Below are 26,050 nucleotides of genomic sequence, written 5' to 3'. Positions count from 1 at the left end.
TTGCCAGAGCTCACAAGATTCCTTGCTTTCATCTGCGATTTAACCAGATCCAGCTAGGTGCTAGAAATTATCCTATTGTTAAGACCGAAGGTTTGTAGCTATGAAAAATACAAATTGTCTTAGAAAATTTTTCCTTTTTGTAACTTATGAGTATTCTATAATCTGCTCCAAATGGATTCAAGATTAAAATCAAAATTACTTAAGCTGTGGTAACCTGAAAGAAAACAGAAGTTAACCACTCAATATGGTTGGAATTTTGATTGCCCACAAAAACAAAAGAGCCTATCTATCATCCTATCTTTCAGCCATGATGGTGAGAAGACTAGCAAGAACTAGTGTCATCTAACTGTATCGCAATAGAAAGAGCACAAATAAAAGTTGTTCATATGTGGAACAAACCTTCGGTCTCAACAATAGGATAATCTTCTAGTGCCAGTTGGTAACTGGTTAAAACAATCAAAGCTTATAGAGCAAGGAATCTTTGGCATCAGGCAACTCATGCGTATATGAGGTGGAAGCTGGTCACTGACCGGGCTTGGTACCTCATGACACGTCAGTCTTTCTTTGACTGCCTTGGAGGGTAGTTGCTTTTGTGCTCTCCTTCCCAAGCCTGTTTCTTTGTTAGCCTGTGTGCTACACGCCATTTGGAAAACCAGAAATAAAAAGAAAGTTGACTGAAAAGTCTGCTTGGGCATACCCTCAAAGATCTTGAATTCTAGCCTGAGAGGAAAACTTTGGTATAGAGTCAAAGACACTGCCCAAAGACTAGAGTTACTGATTTGATTTTGCAGAGACTAGCTCTAGAAGAGTTGCTTACCCTCGTTAAAGAGTCTCCTTTACAGTAGCCAAATGAGCAGTCATAACTCTTTGAAATAGCCACTGAAGAGTAACAGTAAGTACCTGTTATGATGAGATTGAAAGGTGTAGGCCTCACAAGTCTCCTAGAACCCAAACCTGATTATCGTATACTTAACCCCTTCGAGACATTTTTCTGTTCTTGTGATTGCTTGAGGACATAACCTTTTGTGCGCAGAGGCTCCTAACATGAAAAATGCAGCATGTTTTGTAGTAAGAGCTAAAATAAAAAATTATTTTCGTTGTCATATACATATTTATAATTTGTTTTTGTGTTTAAAGTTTCAAAGAATGTTTTAAAGTGTGGATTGATTTTTGAATTGTAAGTTTTTACTTTATTCTCTGGTCTATTTTTACAAGATTCTTTATAGGGTAAACTATATGATTTCATGGAGATTCAGGATTCAGAATGCTTTACAGCTAGTAATAAAACATTTATCCAAGTGCAGTAAGACTTTTAAACCAACTATATTGTGAAATGGTACAAAGTTACAAATCTGCACATTACATTGTGTTTGATATGTGGCATTTGGAATTTAGTATCTGTTGAGAGGGTCTTAAAATATATATAGCATTTCTTTGCAACAAATGGCTATAGTAATTTTACTATATTTTTGTGTTTAACCAATTTCTGTAACTTAAAACCCCAGCATTAGATTGAAGGGTATACATATTAAAGTATATAGTTTTAGGATTATACCTTAACTTCATCTGGAATATAAAATATCATGCAAGCAATCTTTTCTTCCATAGGAATATGTTCAAAATTTGGTTGAATATACTGGTTCTCCCATGGAATTTTTCTTAGAGGGTACAAGAAGTCGTAGCGGAAAATCATTACCCCCAAAGCTTGGTAAGCAGTAACATTCATGTATTACAGATGTGTAACTTTGTTGTATCATTCAGTTATCATGGATTTGGTAGTAATAAAAGTAGGTAACCCACTGCAATAATCTAGATCTGATTTGACCAAGTTAAATAATACATAGAAAAGAACTTATCTTAACATTTACCTTACCTTTGAATCATTGTTTACATGAATTTGATTGTGTACAGATCATTTATACAGATTTGTATTTGTTTTTATGTTTGCTTCTTTGTTCACTTAAAGAAACACTTAGGAAGTTTGCTTGTACTAGAACACATAGCGTATTCCTATACGTATTGCCAGATTGCAAACATTTTTCTCTTGTAATTAGTGGTCCATAGTTACCTAAGTATTCCCAGATTGGTTCATTAACTACAGATTTCTTTCCACCTCATGTTGGTGTTATCTTTTGTATCTCAGTTTGATGAAAATACTTGTTTAGAAACATGAGGAATTAAGTAGAAAAAAAGGTTCTAGCTACGTTGGTAATATAAATTTAAAATCAATCAAAATAAATTTTGGGTAAAATTAGCAGGAGGTGAGAAAAAATCTTCAGTTTCATTTATGTAGTACGTATATTGTATGGTGATTTTAAATTTTTTTTTCTTCTTCTTCTTTTAGGTCTTTTAGGATGTGTTCTAGAGTGTTGGCTACGAGGTAGACTTCCAGACCTAGCAATTGTTCCCATTAGCATATCTTATGATCGAACACTTGAAGAGAAACTTTATGCATATGAACTCCTTGGTGTCCCAAAGCCTCCAGAATCAACTTCAGTGAGCTATTTTGTTTTTACATTTCTGTTTTACCAAGGCTGTGAGGACTTAGTTGTGTACAGTGGTCCCCCCGTATTCGCGGGGGATGCGTACCAGACCCCCCTGTGAATGTTTGTAACCCCTGTAAAAACGCTAAAAACAGCCTATTTTGTTAGTTAAAACTTAAGAACCCATTTAAAATTTTCATACTTGGTTTTTTTAATAGTTTTATTACAAAAAGTGCATTTTATGATGAAATTGATAAAAAAACCAGGAATTTGTGGATATTTCTCATAGAAAAATACCACGAATGTGTGAATTTTCCGCGAATAATGCGGGGAAATGTTCCCGAGAGAAATCCGCGAATGTGTGAGTTCGCGAATTTGGAGAACACGAATACTGGAGGTCCACTGTATATAGTAGTTCTGCATGTTATTAAAAAGATTTAAATCATTTATCACACATCTTTGAATAAATTGCAGTTTAAACTGAATATGTTGCAATATTTTTCATTTTTTTTACGCAGTAGTTAATTTAATTTTTATTTCAAATTTTATACAGGGATTACTGAAAGCTACTAGCATTCTGAAAGAAAGCTTTGGAAATATATGTATACATGTAGGCGATCCACTGTCGGTTCGAAGTTTTCTTGGGCCCCAAGTTGAGAGGCATCTAAGTGCGTCAATGCCTTTTCATCTGGTCCCCTTAGGAAAAAGTGAGGTTTGTATCTCAAGTGCATATTTCTTAAATTTTAAGGACACCAGCCAGCCAATATAGGGCAAACAATGCAAAATCCTGAAAAAGTCCATGGAGCTTTGTGTGGCAATGGAGAATGTGTATACGAAATATTTTGTCAAAATTCCTCTTACATTCATAGTTACAGGGTAATAAGTAAAAGTAACTCAGTAAGTCAAAAACATTGATCCATACAAGAAAATGCAGTTTTTTTAATCATAAATGTTGATAATTATTATCAAATAAATTGTGAGCAATAGCATCTGTACAGATTCCATGAGTCACAAGACAGGAAGACAAGATTTACACCCTTTAGTGCAAGCAGAAACATGAAAAAGGATATATACGTTCGAGTTTCACCTCTGACATTCGCTGTCTTTTACGTCTGTTTTTCTTTTTTTGGCAAGGTTCTCATCATGCCAAAGAGGAAAAGACAAGCTAAACATCTCGCTAACATACAGAAGAAGAAAATCTCAGTAATATTAGCGGAGTTAGTGAAGGAGAGAGAGAGTGTTGTGTAAGAAGGAGCCTGACGCAGTGCCCCAGGCTACGATTTTTGAGCAAAGGGGTCTTTATTTATGATTAAATTATGATAATAACATTTTCATACAATCAACTTACCTGTCAGATATATACATAGCTAAGACTCCGTCGTCCCCGCCCCGAGAAATTCAAATTTCGCGCCACTCGCTACAGGTAGGTCAGGTGATCTACCGGCCTGCCCTGGGCGGCAGGACTAGGAACCATCCCCTTTGTTTTTCTATCATATTTTCTCTGTCGCCGGTGGTATCAACATTGTTGTTATTACCTCCTGACTTAGAGTCATTTTTCAACCTTTGATCAACGTTTTTTTTCGGCTTTTTGGTGACGTATTTGGATCGTGTTTTGGCATTCGCTACTGTGGACTGTTTTGGAATAACTCTTTTGGATTTTTCTCAGTATGTCTGATTCTAATGTGAGTGTGAGAATGTGTGTGAATGTAGGCTGCAGGTGAGGATACCGAAAGCTTCGGTTGATCCTCACACTGTATGCCGTAAATGTAGGGGGGTTCAGTGTTCTGCTATTAATACTTGTAAGGAATGCGAGGGATTGAATGCAGAAGAGTGGAAGACTTTGACTTCTTATTTGAAGAAGTTAGAGAGGGATAGAGTTAGACGGCTGAAAGGTGTGAGTTCAAGGCCTATTGAGCCTTTCACGGATAATTCTAATCCTACTGATGTAGATTCTCCCTATATATCTCATTCTCAGAGTGCTTTTTCGGATTCGGCATCGGAAATCGCCAATCTGAAAGCTACTATTAGAGACATGAAGTCCAAGATGGCTGACTCCAAAGGTAAGGCCTAGTGATAGTGAACATTTCAGTGAAGTGAGTTCTCTCAGTTTGTGGAGGGGGCGTTTGATCGTCCCTGCGACGCTCCCAGGCCTAGACCTCTTCCAAGCTCCCATGCCCAGAGGAGAAGGAAAGTCGAAAGCCTTAAGGAGGTCGTGGGGAATCCCCAACGGTCAGACGTCCCTTCTTCAGCTTAGCTCTGGCTTGCCATGGCAGGCGGTCTCAAGGGCGCTATAGAAAAAGCGTCCTTCGCGAGTGTTTCTCGTCCTCTCCCTCTCCCTCTCCTAAACGAGGGTGGAAGGAGTCGAACTTATCGAGACCAGCTGAAGCGTCATATGAAGCCCGACATAGATTCGAGCCAGAGCGCTTCTCAGATGACGCCCCGTCTGCTATTAAGAAAGCGAAGGTGGCGTCAGCGTCACCTGACGCTTGTGCGGACAAGTGACCCCATTCATTCTTCTTCCCCGAGTGATGACGAAAGGCGTAACATGCACTAGACGTGGGAGAAAGCGTCAAGAAAGATAATTATGGCGGTTCATGGAACAACTGTCATCTCTTGTGGGAGTTTTAGCGCCCCGTCGGCAAGGACGTGACGCTTCCAATTAAGAAGTCTCGTCCTCTCTCACCTGCTCGAGAAGCGTCAGACAGACGTGAAACTGCTAACGTCTTGCAGAAGCTTCGAGTTCGAGAGCTAGAACGGGGGCTTACGAGAGTTTGGTAAAGCCAGAGAAAACGAAAGACAGTCTTTTGTTTTAGAGAGGACGCCTTTAGAGAGCGGTAGCGTCTTCCAGGCGCGAAGCGTCATCAAGACGTCAGCAAGAGACGTCAGCCATGACGCTTCGGAGAACGGGAAGCGTCATACAAGGCGTCTTCTAAAGTTCAAGAGAAGCCGGAGCTTGTGACGCCTTCCAAGTCTTTTAAAACGGGAAAAAGGAAAGAGTATCATTCCCTTAGCCCCTCTCCTATCAGGAGTTTGTCTCCTCCAGAAGAGGAAAGTTCAGAAAGGAGAACGGAGACTCAGATATATCCCGAGTTGGAGGAAAACTCGGATGATGAAGATCATGGAAGAGAGGGTTTGTCCAACTATAAGGTTTTGACTACCCTGCTTCTTGAGGAGTATGGAGACGAGTTGACTCCTGCTGCTCCTCCTTCTCCGAGCTCGCTCTTTTCTAGTGTCTAAGACAGAGCCCTCGTCTTTTCTAAAAATGAAACCCACCATCTCGATGAAGCGGGCATTACAGCCTTAGACTCATGGATGAAGTCTAAGAAAGACTTAGTCAGGGACAGTCTTTTGCATGCCTCCAGCAAGATTAGCTGGGAAAAGAGGCATATGGTATAAGACGGGAGAGAATATGGGTATCGCTCTCCCTTCTACAACAGAGGCAGATTTTTTCGACTTGTTTGTTGACGCTTCAAGGCGTCCAAGTCTCAATTCTGCTCGAATTACATGGAGTTTGTTCCGACACCGGCATACAAACCTTCGGTTCCTTTTACAATAGAAGGTACTAGCGGCAGCTGGATAGGTCGTAAGCTTTCGAACAAGGGGTTCGGTAGTTAACTGCTTGTCCGACAGGCGCGCGCGCGCGACTGGGAGGTAAACAAATCACTTTTGCTTTCGGCCTGCTGGCGTGTGGACGTGTATCATCGCTCTCTGCCCGCTTCATCGTCGTTTGCTTTCGCATGATTGTGTTTTTCTTTTTCGATGTATCTAGTGAAACTGAATTGTAAGTACAATCATTTCATTGATTCAATTGTGAATTAAAGGATCTTGCTGCACAACGCTCTCCGATTACCCGAGTGCCGGGACTGAAGGGCGTAATTGCGGGAATTCATTTTCCCAGAATGATCCTCGTATTGTGTATGCTCGGTGCCGAGGGCGGGAGCGCTCGCTCCGAGCGTATATTGGGTTAGAAATGTGTAGATGAAAATCGTAGTAAGTACTCTTTTCATTTATATTTTTTTGACCTATGTGCCCGTTGCCGAACGAATACTATCGGCACGGAAACTTATTCAGTATGAAAGTGGAATCGCAAGTACAGTATTCTTTTTCATTTTCATAGATTTTATTGTAGCAATACTCATTTGGATCAGTTTTCCGAGCTTGCCCGGAGATTGATCCTTCCCCCCTTTTTATGTTGAATGAAGTGAAATCGCAAGTACAGTTTCTTTTTCATTTTCATTTTGTTATTGAGATTGCATTGTTGACTGGGATCAATGTTCCGTTATTCATGGGAATTGATCCTTCTCTTTTTGATTGTATGAAGTGAAATCGCAAGCGCAGTAGTGCTTTTCATTTTCATATATCTGTTGATTGCATCAATTCGTTATGGATCAAGGTTTCCAGAAACCTTGATTCATAAGGTAAGGAATGAAACCTTTCACCCTTACGCTCGGTACCGAGGGCGCAAATGCGCTCGATCGAGCCCTTTTTTTCATTGTGAAGTGAATCGTTTTGCAAGATGCATTTTCATTTTGTTCCTTATTATTGATTGCATCAATATTATTTGGTTCAAGTTCCGCTCAGTCAGGAATTGATCCGTATGCCTTGTATTCGTGCCGATGGCACGATTGCTAGAGCTCTTATTTTGTTTGTTGGGTACATGGGTACTGTGCGGGGAGGGGAACGAGAACCCCTCGCTCAGTTCCCACTGATGACTCTTCCCCTTGGGGGGGGGGGAGGTTATCGGCGTTCTTCTCCTCGCCCGATCCAGTCGAGCGCGGGGGAGGGCGCTCGGTGCCGATGTACAATTGTATTAGGGGTCTTCCACTCGTTCGGGGGGATCAAACCCCCGCACGAGGGGATTTCCCCTCCATTAACGCTACTACTTTTATTTCCCCAGGTGATACTGCCACGAGGTTGGACCTTGGTGAGGTATGGGCGTCCTTCCAATTGCAGAGCGTGCTGGTGTCCAGGGGCGGCGGTTTCTATGTCTGGGCATATTGCGGTCACCCATGGAGTGGTGACCACGCAACCAGGGTGACGACGTCCCCTCCTCACCCTGGTGGTACTCGCCTCGCGTGGTAACAGTCTTGCCTACAGCCGCTGTGAAGTGCCGTTCACCGTACCGAGAGGGGGGCGTGCCGCCGCCGCTCGTGGTTGCCGCGCTGCAGCGACCACACTTCCGCTGCCCTAGAACTCGCCCCTGACCTCCGCCGCCGGTAACAGGATGTTGCTGCCTGCTGCTCCACTTTCCTCCTGGTTTCCGGTGCTGCCTGCCGTACCTGCCGATTCTGGGCTGACTGTCCATGGCAGTTGCTGCGCTGGCCGTCCTGCCGTTGCTGCGCTGGCTGTTCCTGCCGTTGCTGCGCTGGCGATCCCTGCCGTTGCTGCGCTGGCTGTTCCTGCCGTTGCTGCGCTGGCGGTCCCTACCGAGGATGTGCTGGCCGTGCCTGCTGTTCCTGAGATACCCATACCTGCTGATGTCGTCCCTGTTCGTGGTGGTACTACCCCAGACTGTGGTCTGTCTGTACAGGTGCGTCCGGGCCCTGTGGCTTCGGCTACAGCAGCCCCGGCTCCGCCCTGGATAGCAGAATCTTACGTCTGTCCTGAGGAAGCTGACGAAGAAGAGGAGGAAGGTGTCGTGGTCGTCGTCTTCATCTTCTTCATGGTCGTCAGCCGCCGCCTCTTCCCCTTCGACTTCTAAGGCTTTACAGCCGAGGAAGAAGAAGGTTGCCTCCTCCCTCCTAAGAAGCTTCCTCGGGAGCTTCTCGGGACCCGTCTCACCTCGGTGGGAACGGGAGGGTTTCTTCCGCTGGTCCTCCTGCTCCTTCGGGAGCGGGGCCGTCTCTTCTTCCGCAAGGAAGGAGACTACGGGGACCAGAGGGGTACCGGGACGGCTAACACCGGTACTCCTCGCCTGGCGTAAGTGGTTCTGCCACTGCATCAGGGTCCGTCTCGGCCTCTCGCTCGCGGGAGGTTACCGAGTGTACGGTCGCCTAACAGCGACCGTGCAGCCAGGAACCAGACCTCTGAGTCCGCTCAGCGTCAGGTTCACGGCACGGGGCGGAAGACTGGTGACAGCCGCTCAGGCGACTCTCACCAGACCAGCTCTCACTCTCGCGGTGAACAGCTGGCTACCCGGGGACGTGACGGTCCACGACCGCACGGGCTGAGGCTGGGAAGAGGTCCTCCGTTCGCCGGTGCCAGCCACGGCTGGAACCAGCGATGTGACGTGCCGTGAGGACAAGCACCGGTCTCAATGCGACAGTGGAGCCTGCAGGTCGCCTGACCGTCGCTCTCACAGAGAGCGATCGGGTACGGCAACCAGCACCAGCTCTTCTGACACTCGAGATCAGTGCCGCTGTGCTCCAGTCCAGCCGTTCTCCACAGCGAGACGGTTCGACCAGGCCTGCAGCTCGATCGTCACCGCGGGTTGACGATCGCCTGCAGCCCTCCAAGCCTGCTGGTCCTGCCAGCGAGCGACGATGGGAGCGTCAGGTCTGCCTCTCCCGTACCTTCACCTCCTCGGGTTACACCGGGAGGAGCGAGGTATTGAGGGAGTTAATCTTGAGGGGTGCGCCCCTCATGATCCCACCACGACGCCCTACGTGCCAGGCACGGTTCTTGGACCGGCCAGGACGTATTGCGCAAGTGGATGGGGAAGACCGAGAGGGCTGTCGCTGTTCCGCCTTCTTAGGAGGAAGGTTCTCGGAATATGCTCTTGTTCGAAGGGCTTAACGTCCCACTCTGCAAGATGCTGTGACTTCCGAGATCCAGAGGAACTTTGCCGAGGTTACGGCGCTGATTCGTCAGCACAATGACCTCGGGGAAGGATCGCCGCTCCCACCATCAGAGCCACGTCTCGGCTCGAGTCGTTTTGGGGCCCGAGAGGGAACCCAAATCGACGGTGGTCGGCCGCGATCGGAGCTTGCCGACTGTGTTGAACCAGGTAGTCTCTCGTCTCCGGACAAGAAGGCTCCTCTCAGTTTCTGGACGGTCGAACAAGCTACTTCACCTCCTCTACTGCGACAGAGGCGTTTATACGTGTCTTCGGACACCGTATTTAAATACCCCTTCGGTCCTCCTGAGGGTTTCGACCTCGACGAGGACTGGAATGAGTCGGAGCGGTATCGGCTCTCTACTGTCAGGTTGTCGATCAGCCCCACCCAGACGACGTTCACAGTGGCGGCAGACCCTTACCTACAGTGAGAGTTCGTAACCCTCCTCGGAAAACGTTTTCTCCTGACGATACGTTTTTCCCAGACTCTTAGAGGCCATCGCCGCAAGGCGAGGCCTGCTCCTACTTTTCTCCAACTGCTAGTTCCACTGGAAGGCGAGCGAGTATCCCAATTCAATCCCCCATCCCCATCTCTCCTTACGGGACCCGGTCCAACAGCAGGCGTACGTTCCAGGGGCATCGAAGGAACGTAGCATGGAGACAGGAGATCAAGACCATACTGAGCAAGAGAACTGTAGAAATCGGTACGGATCAACCACCGGGCTTTACAGCCGACTCTTCCTGATGGAAAAGTCTACGACAGGCTGGCGCCCAGTGATAGATCTCTCTCCCACGACCGGTTGGTTCGCCAGACCCGGTTCACGATGGAGACGGCACGCTCAGTGCTCGACTCTATCAGGAGAACGATTTCATGCTTTCAGTGGACTTGAAGGATGCGTATCTACAAATACCCATTCATCAGTCCTTCGGAAAGTACCTCCGCTTCATCCTCGACGGGACGGTGTACCAGCTCAGGCCACGTTGCTCCGGTCTCTCAAACCGCCCCACAGGTGTTCACGCAAGTGTTCACTCTGGTGTCTGCTTGTGGCCATTCGCACGGGATATGTCTGATGGGATTATCTCGACGATTGGTTAGTCCTGGCGAGCTACCGCTCGCAGGTGGCTACAGGACAGGGATCGACTGCTCGAGTTCTGTCGCGATCTGGGGATCGCTCTGAACTTCGAAAAGTCCGATCGTCGAGCACAAGCAGAGGATGAAGTACCTGGGTATGCTGATCGACACGGTAGCAGATTCAGGGAGGCGGCCAACCAGTTCTTCCTGTCTCGGCAGGAACAGGTAGCTCAGCAATGGCAAGTCGTGATCGGACACCTGTCGTCACTCGGAAGCCAGTCCCTAACGGGCGTCTTCACCTGCGGTCTCTTCAGGGAGACCAAAGGAGAGTTGGTCAACAGGCGACGGATCCCCCAGCCTCCCTTGATCACTGACACAGGAGGTGAGGCAGGACCTAGCCAGGTGACTGGACGACAGGAACCACCCCTCAAGAGGAGTGCCTCCGCGCACTCTCTCCCCCCGGACATGCAGCTGCTCTCAGACGCATCGACCGAGGGATGGGGCGCACACCTGGAAGAGTTGCGGACTTCAGGAGTGTGGTACGAGAACGACAAGCACCTTCACATCAATGTACTGGAACTAAAGGCAGCGTTCCTTGCTCTCCAAGAGTTCCAGGACCGCTTGATGAGACACTCAGTGGTGTTGATGTACGACAAACACCACGGTGGTGGCTTACGTCAACAAACAGGGGGGACCTAGTGTCTCTCCCGTTGTAATCAGTTGACTCGGACAGGTGCACGAGTGGGCCGAGGCACACTCAATAGAGCTGTCGGCACGCTACATTCCAGGGAAGGAATGTAGTAGCAGACACGCTCAGCCGTCGGGATCAGGTGATAAGGACCGAACGGTCTCTACACCAGGACGTGGCGGAAAGGCTCTTCGACCTGTAGGGGCGACCAGTCGAGGATCTGTTACGCCATCCGGCACAACAGGAAGCTCCAGGTGTTCTTCTCGGCCGTGCCGGATCCATGGGCAGCTGCAGAGGACGCTCTTCAACACCCGTGGGACAACCTCTCGCCTATGCTTTCCCCCGTTCAGCCTGATTCGCAAGGTGATCAGTCGAGCACTGGTCATCCCGAATCTCAGGATGATCCTGATGGCTTCCAAACTGGCCACAAGCCATTTGGTATCCGGACCTCTGGCTCTTCTCGTAAGAGAACCGAGAGAGATTCCCGTTGGCACAACCTTCTCGCCCAGCCACACGTCGAGAGGTACCACCGAGCAGTCCCAGTTTCTACGTCTTCACGGCTGGCTGTTATCCACCTCTCTTGCGAACGAGAAGCTTTTTCGTTGCGCAAAACAGAGATGGCTGGAAACGTCCGTCAGTCCTCTGCAGCTGTGTACCAGGGGAAGTCGGCCGTCTTCGGTGGTTGGTGTCATAGACGGGGCCCCATCTCCTCTCAGAGCCAATCTTCAGCAGGTAGCGGATTTCCTCGTGTTTCTTCGCCGAGGAAGCTCCTCTAAGTTCCCACAGTCAAGGATACAGAGCCGCCTTGTCGCTCCTCCTGAAACTGACGGGATTGGATATCTCGAACTCGTTCGAGATCTCCTTGCTTAGTAGCAGCTTCCAAAGGTCTTACCAAACCAGGGAACTCGAATGAACCTCGTCTGGCTGGACCTGGCATCGGCGAAGAGAGTACGGGAACGTCATGCAGATAATGATGTGGATGAGATGCTGCTCTGTCCTGGGAGGACGCTACGGCGCTATCTGAAGAGAACTCGACACCTCGGGCCTGAGGGTCGACGCCTCTTCGTTAGCAATGGGGTCAACAAGAAAGAAGTATCAAGAACACTCTTTCGTCCTGGCTGCGTGAGATCTTCAGGAGGGCGTATGAGGCTGATGACATCCGTACGTCCCGTCCGAGAACTCACGAAGTTAGAAGTATTGGCCCCTCGTCGGCGTTTCGTAAGAACTTCTCCGTGGCGCAGGTATGGAAGGCAGTGGTCTGGTACAACCAGACCACCGGCAACTTCCCTATACCTATTGGATATTGCCCATAGGTCCTTGGATCGGTTTTCCTTAGGACCTGTGGTGGCTGCTCAATACGTCGTTCTAGCGAACCCAGACCCTAGCAGGCTGAACGCATCGAGCCTGGTGTGACTGTATGAATAGATAGTGATGAGGAAGTGACTGGCTTCTCTTTCTATCTTTTCTTCCTCTCTACCTGTGGGTAGAGGGGATACGGTCATCACCCTGCTTGGATAAGGACGAGATGCCGGTGAGCTATACGACAGAGCCCCATCCTATCCCTTGCACGAGGGATGGGAGCAGAATATCCACCACTTCTTCTACAAGGGGGGGAAGTGGATGCCTACAAGAGTCAAAATCATGACTTTAACTTGCTCCTGTACAGGAACAAGTTCTTACATTGCTGGTACGAAGAGATGCGCATGCCCCTCTCTTAGTACTCGGTCCAGAGGTCTGACCATTGATCCTGCGGTGCACACCCCGATCAATCGGACAGAGGCTTGGATCCCTCCCTCGCTCTTACGACCAGGGAGGCTTCCAAGGTTGGGCGAACACCAGTCTGTTCACAAAAGACTCAGATTCCACCCACCAAGAAGTGAGTCTTCCTATTGTAAAAGGACCGAAGGTTTGTATGCCGTGTCGGAACAAATGACAATTTGTCCAAAATTGCATTTTTCCTAACTATACAAACCCTGAGGTCCTTTTACACATAGCCCCACCTCATGCCACCCCTCACTCGCAGTTTTTGCTTGGGCCAAAAGCAAAAAGTGATTTGTTTACCTCCCAGTCCGCGCGCGCGCGCCTGTCGGACAAGCAGTTAACTACCGAACCCCTTGTTCGAAAGCTTACGACCTATCCAGCTGCCGCTAGTACCTTCCTATTGTAAAAGGACCTCAGGTTTGTATAGTTAGGAAAAATGCAATTTTGGACAATTGTCATATTTCAGAACTGGATCATCTCCTCAAGGGACTCTTTCATGTATTGGAAGTCTTCAACTTCTTAGATTGGTCCCTTGGGGTGATGTCCAAGAAAGCCCACCCATGATTCAGAAGGATCGACCTGAAGCCCTGTTATGCATTTTGTCTTGCATTGACAAAGCGGTACAGGATGGATCTTTTTGAAGTCTCTTCATTATTTGGAGCAGGTCTTTTAAAGAAAAGGACGGTGTATGGCGCCTTCTTAACAAAGGCAGTCTCGCATGCTCAGAGGGCAGCTCTACTGTATGCGCCTCTTTCTGACTTTTTGTTCCCTTCTCAGTTAGTGAAGGACGTTGCTCACTCTTTAACTGAGAAGGCGACTCAGGATCTTCTGACGCAGTCAGCTAGGAAGAAGAAACCTGTTCAGTATCTGACAAGAAAGGACCTAGTACATCAATGCAGCCCTTTCGAGGTGGTCCGACCTCCAGACCTCCCGCAAGAAGGAAGGCTCCGGAGAAGAGAGGTAGGTCTGCCTTTCGTCCCTTTAAAAAGGGAAAATGAAACATTTCTCCTCCAAGCACCAGTAGGTGCCAGGCTCCTGGGATTCGTGGAAGCCTGGACACTGATAGACGCAGACGCGTCTTCATTGAATATCATAAGGAGGGATATCGTATCCCTTTCCTGAATACTCCTCCCCTAACGTCAATACCAAGGGAACTATCAGCCAAGTACAAGGACCCTGTGCTGAGGGATACTCTTCGATCGATGGTGGAACAAATGACAAGAGAGCGATAGAACTAGTACTGGATCAAAACTCCCCGGGGTTTTACAATCGCCTTTTTTCTAGTGGCAAAAGCCTCGGGAGGCTGGAGACCAGTACTGGACGTCAGCTCTCTGAACAAATTTTGTTCAGAAGGAGAAGTTCTCCATGGAGACTTCTGCTTCAGTCCTAGCGTCATTACGACAAGGAGATTGGATGGTGTGTCTAGATCTCCAGGACGCCTACTTTCACGTCCCGATCCAACCCTTCGTCGAAGAAGTACCTCCGTTTCATGACGGGGGGAAGGATCTTTCAGTTCAGAGCCTTGTGTTTCGGCCTGTCCACAGCTCCTCAGGTCTCACAAGCCTGATGAGGAATGTGGCGAGATTTCTTCACCTCAAAGGAGTGAATGTCTCTATGTATCTAGACGACTGGCTCATCAGGGCCAGATCGGAGAGACAGTGCTTGGAGGACCTAAAGTTAACTCTGGATTTGACCAAGGCGTTGGGATTGCTTGTGAACCTCGAGAAGTCTCAGCTGACCCCCAGACAAGACCTAGTCTATCTGGGGATCGGATGGATTCTCGGGGGGGTTTTCGAGTTTTTCCTTCGCAAGAGAGAACCGCAAAAGGTTTGCGGATAACTCTCTCCTTCTTAGAGAAGCAACAAACGTCGGCGAGAGGAATGGTTGAGCCTTCTGGGGGACGCTTTCCTCGCTGGAACAATTCTTCCCTCTAGGAAGACTTCATATACGTCCACTTCAATTCTTCCTCAAGAGGTCTTGGAGCTGGAAAACCGGACAACTGTCGGACGTTTTTCCCATTCCAGTGGAGATAAAGGCACACCTGGAATGGTGGTTGCCCCCTCTGGAAGAGAACAAAGGGATCTCTCTAAGAACACAGAACCCAGACCTAGTGTTGTTCTCCGACGCGTCGGAGACAGGTTGGGGAGCGACATTAGGCTCAGAGGAAGTGTCAGGCACCTGGGAAACAGCACAGGTGTCCTGGCACATAAACTGCAAAGAGCTCTTCGCCGTACATCTGGCCTTGAAGAGCCTAGAACCTCTGGTGTCAAACAAGGTAGTGCAAGTAAACGTGGACAACACCACCGCACTTGCCTACATTCGGAAACAGGGAGGGACGCACTCCTCGTTCCTTTACGAGCTCACGAGAGACCTATTACTTTGGACGTCTCACAGGAACATCTCCCTGCTGACAAGGTTCGTACAGGGAGTAAGGAATGTGAGGGCGGACAGGCTCAGCAGGAGGAACCAGGTCCTTTCATACAGAATGGACTCTACACAGGAGGAAGTGTCTCGATCTCTGGTCTCTGTGGGGAACTCCTCATGTGGATCTCTTCGCAACATTCATTTCAAAAAGGCTCCTGTGTTTTGCTCGGTCGTGGAAGATCCAAGAGCAATTATGGTAGACGCCTTCCTGCTAAACTGGTCTCGAGTGACGTTTTATGCGTTTATGTTTTCCCCCATTCAAAATCCTGGGGTTAGTAATGAAAAAGTTTGTGGCGTCAAAAGAGACGAGGATGACGTTAATAGCCCCCTTTTGGCCGGCCCAGGAATGGTTCACGGAGGTGGTAGAGTGGATCGGAAATAGACTTTCCAAGCATCCAATACCAACCGAAGGACGGATCTTCTCAAACAACCACACTTCAAGACGGTACATCAAAACCTCCCCGCTCTCGCTCTGACTGCCTTTCGACTATCGAAAGACTTGTCAGAGCGAGAGGCTTTTCTCGCGAAGTGTCAAGCGCGATCGCGAGAGCACGCAGAAACCTCCACTACGAAAGTATACCAGTTCGAAGTGGGAGGTCTTAGAAGGTGGTTGTAGAGCCAAGAAGTTGTCCTCCTCCTCTACCTCTATAGCGGGAAATTGCTGATTTCTTGCTATTCCTGAGAGTAAAATCTCATCATAGCCGTATCCACAATAAAGGGATACAGAAGTATGCTCTCGGCTGTATTCAGGAACAGAGGATTAGATCTGGCAAATAACAAAGATCTCCACGATCTCATAAGATCTTTTGAGACTTCAAAGTCTAAGGAACCAGTACCTCCGAACTGGAACCTGGACGTAGTCCTCAAATATCTGTCTTCGGACTAGATTCGAACCTCCTCATCTGGCATCGTTTAGAGACATAACTAGAAAATGCCTATTCCTTCTATCTTTAGCTACGGCAAAAAGAATTAGTGAATTACAAGCTCTGCAGGATAAAGTAGGATTCAAGGGAGACTCGGCTATTTGCTCGTTTAAGACCCTGTTTTTAGCGAAAAACGAGAATCCCACGAACGAATCCCTGGCTAAGTCATTCGAAGTCAAAGGAATGTCGAGTCTCGTAGGCAGAGAAGCAGAGAGGTCTCTATGCCCTGTTAGAGCTCTGAAGTTCTACCTTCAGAGAAAGCGTCAGTTGGGAGGCTCTAGACAAGGTCTTTGGTGCGCGGTAAAAGACCCCCACAAGACTGATGTCCAAGAATGCTCTGGCGTTCTTTGTAAGAAACGTCATTACGGACGCTCATAAGGTCTGTCCTGACGAACAGTTACAACTACTGAGAGTAAAAGCTCATGAAGTAAGAGCGGTTTGCGACGTCTCTCTCGTTTTATAAGAATATGTCGCTTAAAAACATCATTGACACGACATACTGGAGATGCAACTCAGTATTTGCATCTCATTACTTGAAAGACGTACGTGTGACGTATGAGAAGTGTTTTTCTCTAGGTCCTATCGTATCGGCAGATACGATTCTGGGTACGGGAGCCGACACCAATCCTTAAATGTATATACTGTTCTTCTTTTTGGATATGGTCGAGAGTCTCTTCGAACAATGGAGGATTTGGCTCGCACGGGCGGCCGTCCATGTTGTTCAGTAAGAGAATTCTTGTCATATCCAATTAGTTGAGTATATGAATTTTTTTTTTTGGAAAATTATGTATGTGTGCGTAGTGGTTTTGAGTTACGGTTGTTGTGACGAGTTCGGGGATAACTCGTAACAATCCTTAGTTCTAAAACATCATGGTTAGGATCAGGTGGTCGGGATTGGTTGTGTGCTCCTTCATAAGGTGTATTGTCCATATAAGTGGATCAGCACCCATTGACAAAGTCCTTTTAGGCTCTGCCGAGTAAGCGGATAAGACCCCATCGGCAGACCCACAAGAACTCTTGGCCATAGATTCATATATCTCGCTAAAGTTTCTTGAGGTGAAGCAGACTACTGGGCAAACACCCACGAAGTCTACCACCTATCAGGTAGGAACCAAGGTTTTATTTATACCTACAACATATGTTGTTTACCATGTCTATTCCATATAGTAGCTGTCTCTTACCCTCCACCGAAGGGTGCCAATCAGCTATGTATATCTGACAGGTAAGTTGATTGTATGAAAATGATATTGTTATGTTACAATAAAGTTTCATACATACTTACCTGGCAGATATATACAATTAAAGGCCCACCCAGCCTCCCCGCAGGAGACAGGTGGAAGAGAGAAAATATGATAGAAAACGGGGATAGGTTCCTAGTCCTGCCGCCCAGGGCAGGCCGGTAGATCACCTGACTACCTGTAGCGAGTGGCGCGAAATTTGAATTTCTGTCGGGGACGACGGAGTCTTAGCTATGTATATATCTGCCAGGTAAGTATGTATGAAACTTTATTGTAACATAACAATATCATAGTTTTGGTTTATTAATACAGGCGGCCCGTGGTTAACGACGCAATCTCAGCAGCGAATCGGTTTTATGGCTGTCGTCAAAAATATTCATTAAAAACCAAGGCATTTTGAGGTATTTTTACAGCACAATTTTCGGTCAGCAGCACTGCTAGCACCGTTATGTCTAACGAGTACATACATTTGTAGAAATACCATTCAGCTATAAAGGTTATGCAAATGATATTAAAAAATTTATAGAGAATCATTACATAGGTAATAGGGTAAAATATATGCCTCTGATGCTGTTCTATGCCAAAAATATAGTTAAATGAGTGCAAATTTAGCTATGGATGTGTCGATTTATAAATGTTCATGCTTTTATGTTTAAAATGTGTATGAAAATGTATTACATATAGGGTATTTTTATATCTGCACAGAAATATGATACAAAGTCAGCTTTTGAAACTGCCCTTCATGTTATCAGATACGATGTTTTTTCATGTTCATTCTTGTAAGCCGCCTACTGCCGCTCTTCCAGGCATATCGAATTTAAAAAAGTGCAAATTTAGCGTTCAATGTGTTGATTTTATAAATGTTCATGCTTTTATGTTTAAAATGTGTATGAAAATGTATTACGTATAGGGTATTTTTATTTCTGCGCAGAAATGATACTAAGGCAGCTTTTTTAAACTACCCTTCACGTTATCAAATACGATGTTTTTTTCATGTTCATTCTTGTAAGCCGTCGTCTGCTGCTCTTCCGAAAATATAGAGTTAAAAAGAATGCAAATTTAGCGATCGATGTGTCAATTTTATAAATGTTCATGCTTTTATGTTTAAAATGTGTATGAAAATATATTACGTATAGGGTATTTTTATTTTTGTACATAAATATTATACAAATTAAGGCAGCTTTTGTAACTACCCTCCACATTGTCAGAGGATGTTTTTTCATGTACGTTCTTGTCCGCCACTGCTCCGAAAAATGCATGGTGTTATTTTATTAATTATGCATCTTTTCCATAAACCCTTTAAAAAGTTATTCATTACTTCACTGTATCCAATAATATTGTATGTATTCTCATATTATTGTATTATAAAATACTACAGCAAATCTAAACCAGTATTCCGCGGAGCGGCCAATGTTTTGGTTTCAAATCAGCTGATGGCGAATATCTAGATACTTGAATTATATGAGACAAGGTTATTTTTCCTTATACGACGTGTTTTTAGGTGGAAATATGAATTGAATATGTCTCGTTGTGATTGTGAACTCAATTTTTTTCATTAACAGATTACGTTGGCGGCATGTTAATTGTGTAAAAAATTATGTGATTCCGTTCGCAATTTTCCTTTATATCATCGTAATACGAACTTTATGTTATTTTTCTTATATCGGCATTAAACCAACATTAAATGTGTTCTTCCAAGCACAGTAGTTTTGATTAAAATGATTTTATCTCAATTTTATCTATGGTTGTGTGATGGCATACGTTTACTGGAGTTTTATCCTTGTTGCCGATGCACGTTAATAGCCATTAGCAACTTGAACAGTTTTCTCAGCTTCAGTTATAACTAGGTTTAAATTTAACAGTATATTTCCCGATTGATCTTTGATCTATAGCGAATAAAGTTATTACATTAACCCTCTTACGCCAATTGGACGTATTAAACGTCGAGTCAAAATGTCTCCCGTATGCCGATTGGACGTATCATACGTCGGCTCAAAAAAGTTTTTTTTTAAATTCGCGGAAAAATACTTATAGGCCTACCAGCCGAAAACTTTTGAATCACGCGCCTTGGGGGATGCTGGGAGTTCACGGATCAAGGTGTTGTTTTGTTACAATCGCTACGCAGGCGCGCCAGCGCGAATTTCTTTCTTATCGCACTAAAAAAGTATCAGTGACACATCTCAAAAATTATTTTTCGTCACTTTGACATAATTTTTGCACACCCATTAAAATTGTCCTTTACATAAAAGTATTATATATGAAACAAAAATGTGCATAATTTCATTTAAAATACAACAAAAAAAAATACTCATGATTGTAGCTTTTATCAGTTTTGTAAATATTTTGATATAAATAACGATAAGTGGCAAAAATTTTAACCTTTGGTCAACTTTGACTCTACGAAATGGTCGAGAAATGCAAATTGTAAGCTAAAATTCTTATATTATAGTAATATTCAATCATTTGCCTTCATGATTTTGCAACAAATTGGACGTCTCTAGCACAATATTTTGATTTATGGTGAATTTATGAAAAACATGTTTTCCTTACGTTCGTGCGATAACTCTTCCCGATAAATTTTTTTGTTCGATTGTCCTAATGTTTGCACCCTTTTAAATTTGCCATTACATAAAGTTTTTATATATGGAAATGTGCGCAATTTCATGAATACAAACTAAAAAACAACCCATGGTTGTAGCTTTTATCAGTTTCGAAATATTTTCATATAAATAAACGTTAAGTGCAAAAATGTCAACTTTCGGTCAACTTTGACTCTACTGAAATGGTCGAAAAACGCAATTGTAAGCTAAAACTCTTATATTCTAGTAATATTCAATCATTACCTTAATTTTGCAATGACTTGGAAGTCTCTAGCACAATATTTCGATTTATGGTGAATTTATGAAAAAAAAACATTTTCCTTACGTCCGCGCGGTAACTCTTCTGAAAAAATCAGAATTTTTTTGTGCGATTGTCGAAATGTTTGCACTGTTTAAAATTAGCTGTTACATAAAGTTTTATATATGAAAATGTGCGCAATTTCATGTAGAATACAACTAAAAATGATTTGAAGGTTGTAGCTTTTCTCTTTTTTCTGAAATATTTGCACATAAATCATGATAAATAGAAAAAACCACGTCTTTCGGTCAAATTTGACTCTACCGAAATAGTTGAAAAACGCAATTGTAAGCTAAACTCTTACGGCCTAGTAATATTCCGTCATTTATCTTCATTTTGAAACAAATTTGAAGTCTCTAGAACAATGGCAGTCCCCGGGTTACGACGGGGGTTTCCGTTCTTGAGAGCTTCGTAAGCCGAAAATCGTCGTAAGCCGGAACGACGCTTGGAAATATGTCTTAAACTAATAAAAAAGTTATAAAAACCTTACTTGTAATCCTTTTGGTTTACACTACACTTGTTTCCTGTAGTTTTATGTACAACCTGGAGTTATTTTCATACAAAAAGAATGCTGGTTCTTGAAGGTAAAAACTATTGTAATCCTCTGGTGACACTACATTCTTGAAGTTTTATGTACAACCTGGAGTGATTTTTGCCAAATCTTGAGGGCTACAAGAACAGCTGATTACTATTTACGTATCATATAGACTAATTTAAAGTAAACGTATCTTTAAATAGGCTTATATATTAGTATCAACAAAACATTTCCTGCTATGAGTCAGAGGCCGTTTGTTTAATGAAACGAACACTTCTCTGTCCTATCTGTTCAGAAAATAAATGTTACGTCAATCCCCGAGACGGTGACCATTGTTGCCAAGGCCTCTCTCTCTCTCTCTCTCTCTCTCTCTCTCTCTCTCTCTCTCTCTCTCTCTCTCTCTCTCTCTATCTCTCTCTCTCTCTCTCTCTCTCTCTCTCTCTCTCTGATTAAATTACACTGGAACTTTGACATGATTGCCCTAATATACGATGTTTTGAGATACAACAGAAAATTTGCGAAAATATAAGCTTTGATATACAACCGAAATATTTGAGACGATTTTGCGATGAGTGTTAGTTGTATAGGCGACCGATAAATGGCGTTCAGTCTGTTTGTTTGTTGGTGCTGCATGTTAACACGTCGTTGTTTAGTTCGTTGTATTTGCGCCTATTTTTCGTGTTATTTTGTCTATTTTATTATTAACCATGGGTCCTCAAAAGCTAAAGACAAAGCAGGTGATAAGAAAAACCAAGAAAATGATTTCGATGGAAGCAAAACATGAAATTATAGCAAAGCATAAAACCTTCCAAAGGCATCACCATTATTTCTAAACTACGAAACTGATTAAAATAAAAAAATAAAAATTAGTTTAGCAATGTTATTTCATTTGTGTTTAGTTACGTAGTTTTAGTGTACATACGTAAATGAAAAGAGAACAAATCGTTCCCTGCCACCCTTCCCTACCTCCTCCCCCTGCTGGCCTCACGTCATCTTTCGTTGTGGTAAGTAAAATTCCTTTCTTTTTTTTAATTGATTTTTTATTAACATTTATTATCATTTATCACATTGCTGTTATTTTATCATTATGTGTTATTACTCGTTTTTATTTTTTTGTGTATAAATTGTGTATATTATATGTAATTTAGCTGTGTTTAGGTGTGGTTTCATACCGCTAGAACGGATTAATACATTACATTATTTTAAATGGGAAAAAATGCTTTGAGATACAACTGTTTTTGATATACGACGATGGTAACGGAACAAATTAAATTCGTATGTCAAGGTTCCAGTGTACTGGATAATGTCTCTCTTTGGATACTTCGATTTTGCCAAATCTTGAGGGCTACAAGAACAGTGATTACTATTTACGTATCATATAGACTAATTAAAGTAACGTATCTTTAAATAGGCTTATATTTTTAGTATCAACAAAACATTTACTGGCATGAGTCAGAGGCGTTTAACGAAACGAACACTTCTCTGTCCTTAACTCGGAGCGTCGGAAGACACCTCTCTCTCTCCTCTCTCTCTCTCTCTCTCTCTTCTCTCTCTCATCCGCTCTCTCTCTCTCTCTCTCTCTCTCTCGTTGTAATCTAACCAGAACTTCGTTTTGTTATTATTACTGGAAACAAGCAATGATTTTTTTCATTATTGTGCTTTTGGACTGTTATATGTAAACTTGCGCACCGCAAGCTAGTATGTATTCATTCGCTCGGAAACTAGTTCCGCATATGAGGCGTCACTAAAAATCATAGAAAAATACGACATAAAAAGTGTCGAAAATCATCATAACCTCAAAATTTTTGTTGTAATCTAACCAGAAACTTATTTTTATTAATATACTGTGCTAAACTATAAAGGATTTTTATCATAGTATGAGTTTTTTAAAAGCATCGTTAACTCGGAGCGTCGGAAGCGTCAGCGTCGTAACCTCGGAACAAGCGTCGTAACCCCAGGACGGATTTTTCCATTGAATATTTAAGAAAAAGCGTCGTAAACCTCGGAACGTCGTAAGCCGGAAACCGTCGTAACCCGGGGACCGCCTGTATTGTGATTTATGGTGAATTTTTGAAAAATATATTTACCTTCACTCCGCGCGCCGATTCGCTGCCGCAAGTCTCCGAATACGTACATCGCATTATCCTAATATTTGCTCCTTTTCATATTAGCCGTTTTATAGAGTTTCATATATCAAAATGTGCGCAAGTTCATAAAGAATACAATAAAAAATAATTAAAGGTTTGTATCTTTTTCCATCTCCGAAATATGTGCATATAAAAAAATATATATCTAAAAATTTTGACATTCGGTCAAATTTAACTCGTCCGAAATGGTCGAAATCTACAATTCTAATCTAAAACTCTTACAGTATCGTAATATTCAATCATTTGTCTTAATTTTGAAACAAATTGGAAGTCTCTAGAACAATATTAGAATTACGGTGAATTTTGAAAATAACCTTTTTACGTCCGCAACGTTTTAGACATATTTTAAGAATTACGTGATGAAAATAAAAAAAAATACGTTTCGACCGTTTTTTTACGATAATAGTATAATGATAATTATTTTTCATTTCTAATGATTGCCATACTAAACTTCAGGCAATGACAAAAAAATGAGCCAAAAATGAACTCTTAAACTTCAAAACTAAGCGCGCTGTGATTTTTTGAAAAAATTATTTTTTCCGCTTCCGCGCTCACTCCAAACCGGCGCCGGCATACAGGAGAGGTTTTGATTTATAGGGCTTCGGCATAAGAGGGTTATGATATCTCAGTTTTATTCTACACAACGTCAATTTATAACAACTACGGTAATAGTGTACTATAGTACGGTGATTGAAATACAAGCCAAACGGATGTTATCGAATTCAGTTGTACTTAGAAAAATAAAAAAGTCGTTCCTCGTTCGGTTGTTCATGGCTGTACACGTTTACGCAACGAGTATAACGTTAAAACCATACTTTCATAATTCTCTTTTGCTGTTTTTGAACTTATGTAACTAGAAGATGGATAAAGTTAGGCTATTGTAATTTGGTCTCTCATAAAATCTGATTATCGTAAGACGAATTATCGTAACTTGAACACTACAGCTACCTGTACACTGTACTTATAAAACCTAATTATATCTTTACATACTCTAGACACCCAGAGGATTAAAGCTAGGCTTTTTTCACTTTACAGTATTTATAATACTATATTGTACTGTACAGTACTACTGTACAGTAAATTCCCTAGTACTACTATAGTGCATAAATTTTACTTATTGTGCCATCGTTGGATTACGGCGCCATTTGACTGGTCTAGAATTTCAAAAGAAGGTATGCGGCGGCCGTGGGCTTTAAAATCGCTTAGCGTTGAAAATCACTTAGCGTTGGCGGCCAGGAACGGAACCCCTGCCGCTAACCAAGGGCCGCCTGTACCCAAAAAGGAATATAAAATTTGTAATAATTATGATTAATTAACATTGTCTTTGTAAAAATACAAAGAAAAACTTTGAATGCCCATATCTCAAAAGTATACTTATTGACCTTCAAATTCTATCTTCTCCCTTAGTTTTAAAGCAATAGGATTGAAATTTGGTATATAAATTAGAAAGACATTATTGAACAATCAAATGTAGCCCTTTTTTCCAAGTTTTGTTTCATTTTTTTCTTACATTTTTTCCTGATTTATAGGGTTTATTTATATACCAAAATGAAAAACTTCATATACTATAACAAAAAAATTACTTTTAGAAAAAAAATTACATTTGATTGGAGGTCTACATCAGCTCTATATATGGTAGTAATCTCAGGTCTTAATATTAAGTATCAAATGAGGAGATAGAGTGTGAAAAATGGTATTTTTGGGATAAATTGCACTGGGGTCACAAAAGAGAAGTTGAGAGGTGAAAATCATATGTAGTTTGGTGATGTCCTAAGTCACCTTATTAACTGGTATGAATATGAAAGTCCTGTCCTTAAAAAATGGCATTAGCCAGCCAGTGCCCTCAAGCAGGAATGAAGGGAATGACTTTGTATCATTGATTATTGATGAGGTTTTTTTTTTCTAATTTAAAAATGATAACATGCAAGGTTGTAGAGGCAAAGTTATGTGTGAATACCCAAGCATAGCCCATATTTATTTTTTTTTTTACTTCTTGGTTATGGATATGATACATATTTACTTACATGATTATATTATCCAGGATTATATTATCCAGCTACTTACTTTCCAGTTTAATGCCTGCGAAGCCCTTGGCCTTCATGTGTTAAGGAAGATCCAAGAGGGAGCTGTTGTAAGCCTTTGGAGTCTGATGTGCTTACAGTTTATGAGAGTGCTTTGGAAAGGGCAGTGGTCACTGCCACTTACAAAGTTAGTAGAGGATGTCAAGTGGCTTGTAAGCCTGCTAGATAAAATTGGTGGAAAAGTTGCAATTGAAGGTAATGTATTTCATATTTTTGTATTGTCACCGCAAGCCCATTACTTATAGGTAGCCTATGTGTTGATCAATATTAATCATAGACACTTCAAATTTTTATGAAAAATAAGAAAATTTCTCATCCTCAGTAGGTCACCAGTCCACATGTGGTTTCATAAGCCCTCCACTGGCCAACTGTCTCACCTTTTGTGTCTGTTGCCTATTTGATAGCTCTCAACCTTTCCCCAACATTTTTGTTTTAGATTTCCATCTTTTTTACATTTCCATCCAAGCACAAGTTTTTTAAGAGCAAGCAGAAATATTTTGAAAAGAATTTAATTCAGGTAGATAGAAGTTTCAATAAAGTATTTTCACAAAGCAAGGACCTTCAGCAAAAACTTTCCGAACAGTGTTTTGTTCCGACACGGCATACAAACCTTCGGTCCTTTTACAATAGGAAGATACTAGCGGCAGCTGGATAGGTCGTAAGCTTTCGAACAAGGGGTTCGGTAGTTAACTGCTTGTCCGACAGGCGCGCGCGGCGCGACTGGGAGGTAAAACGCAAATCACTTTTGCTTTCTTTGGCCTCACAGTGGATGGACGTGTGTGTTCGCTCTCTGCCCGCTGCTCGTCGTTTGCTTTCTAGTTTTGTTTGTAATTGTGTATGAAAGAGCTTGTAAGTACAGTTTTTTCTCTCTTATCATATTAATTACGCTGCAATTGAATTATGATGGAATCTCCACGCCTCGCTACCACCAAGGAGACTTTGCCCGGGGTACCGAAGGGCGCAAATGCGGGAAGTTCAGATCATTCCCCGAGATTGACCCTCATGTGTTGTGTGCTCGGTGCCGG

The 26,050-nt window shown here is 43.4% G+C and overlaps 1 protein-coding gene across 1 annotated transcript in view; it reads left to right on the top strand.

Moving 5' to 3' along the window:
• LOC135215632 (dihydroxyacetone phosphate acyltransferase-like) overlaps positions 1-25,220 on the top strand; it is a gene marked incomplete at its 3' end in the record, with an annotated part of 96,658 nt that extends 71,438 nt beyond the window's left edge. Inside the window, 4 exon segments of the mRNA XM_064250552.1 lie at positions 1,609-1,708; positions 2,345-2,496; positions 3,037-3,195; positions 25,016-25,220. Coding sequence (XP_064106622.1) covers positions 1,609-1,708; positions 2,345-2,496; positions 3,037-3,195; positions 25,016-25,220 — 616 coding nt within the window.
• Positions 25,221-26,050: the final 830 nt, after the last annotated feature.

Source organism: Macrobrachium nipponense, chromosome 5 (genome assembly GCF_015104395.2).
Source record: "Macrobrachium nipponense isolate FS-2020 chromosome 5, ASM1510439v2, whole genome shotgun sequence".
Classification (NCBI taxonomy): Eukaryota; Metazoa; Arthropoda; class Malacostraca; order Decapoda; family Palaemonidae; genus Macrobrachium; species Macrobrachium nipponense.
Note: the sequence above shows the minus strand (reverse complement) of the source record. Positions and strands in the feature narration are given on the sequence as shown.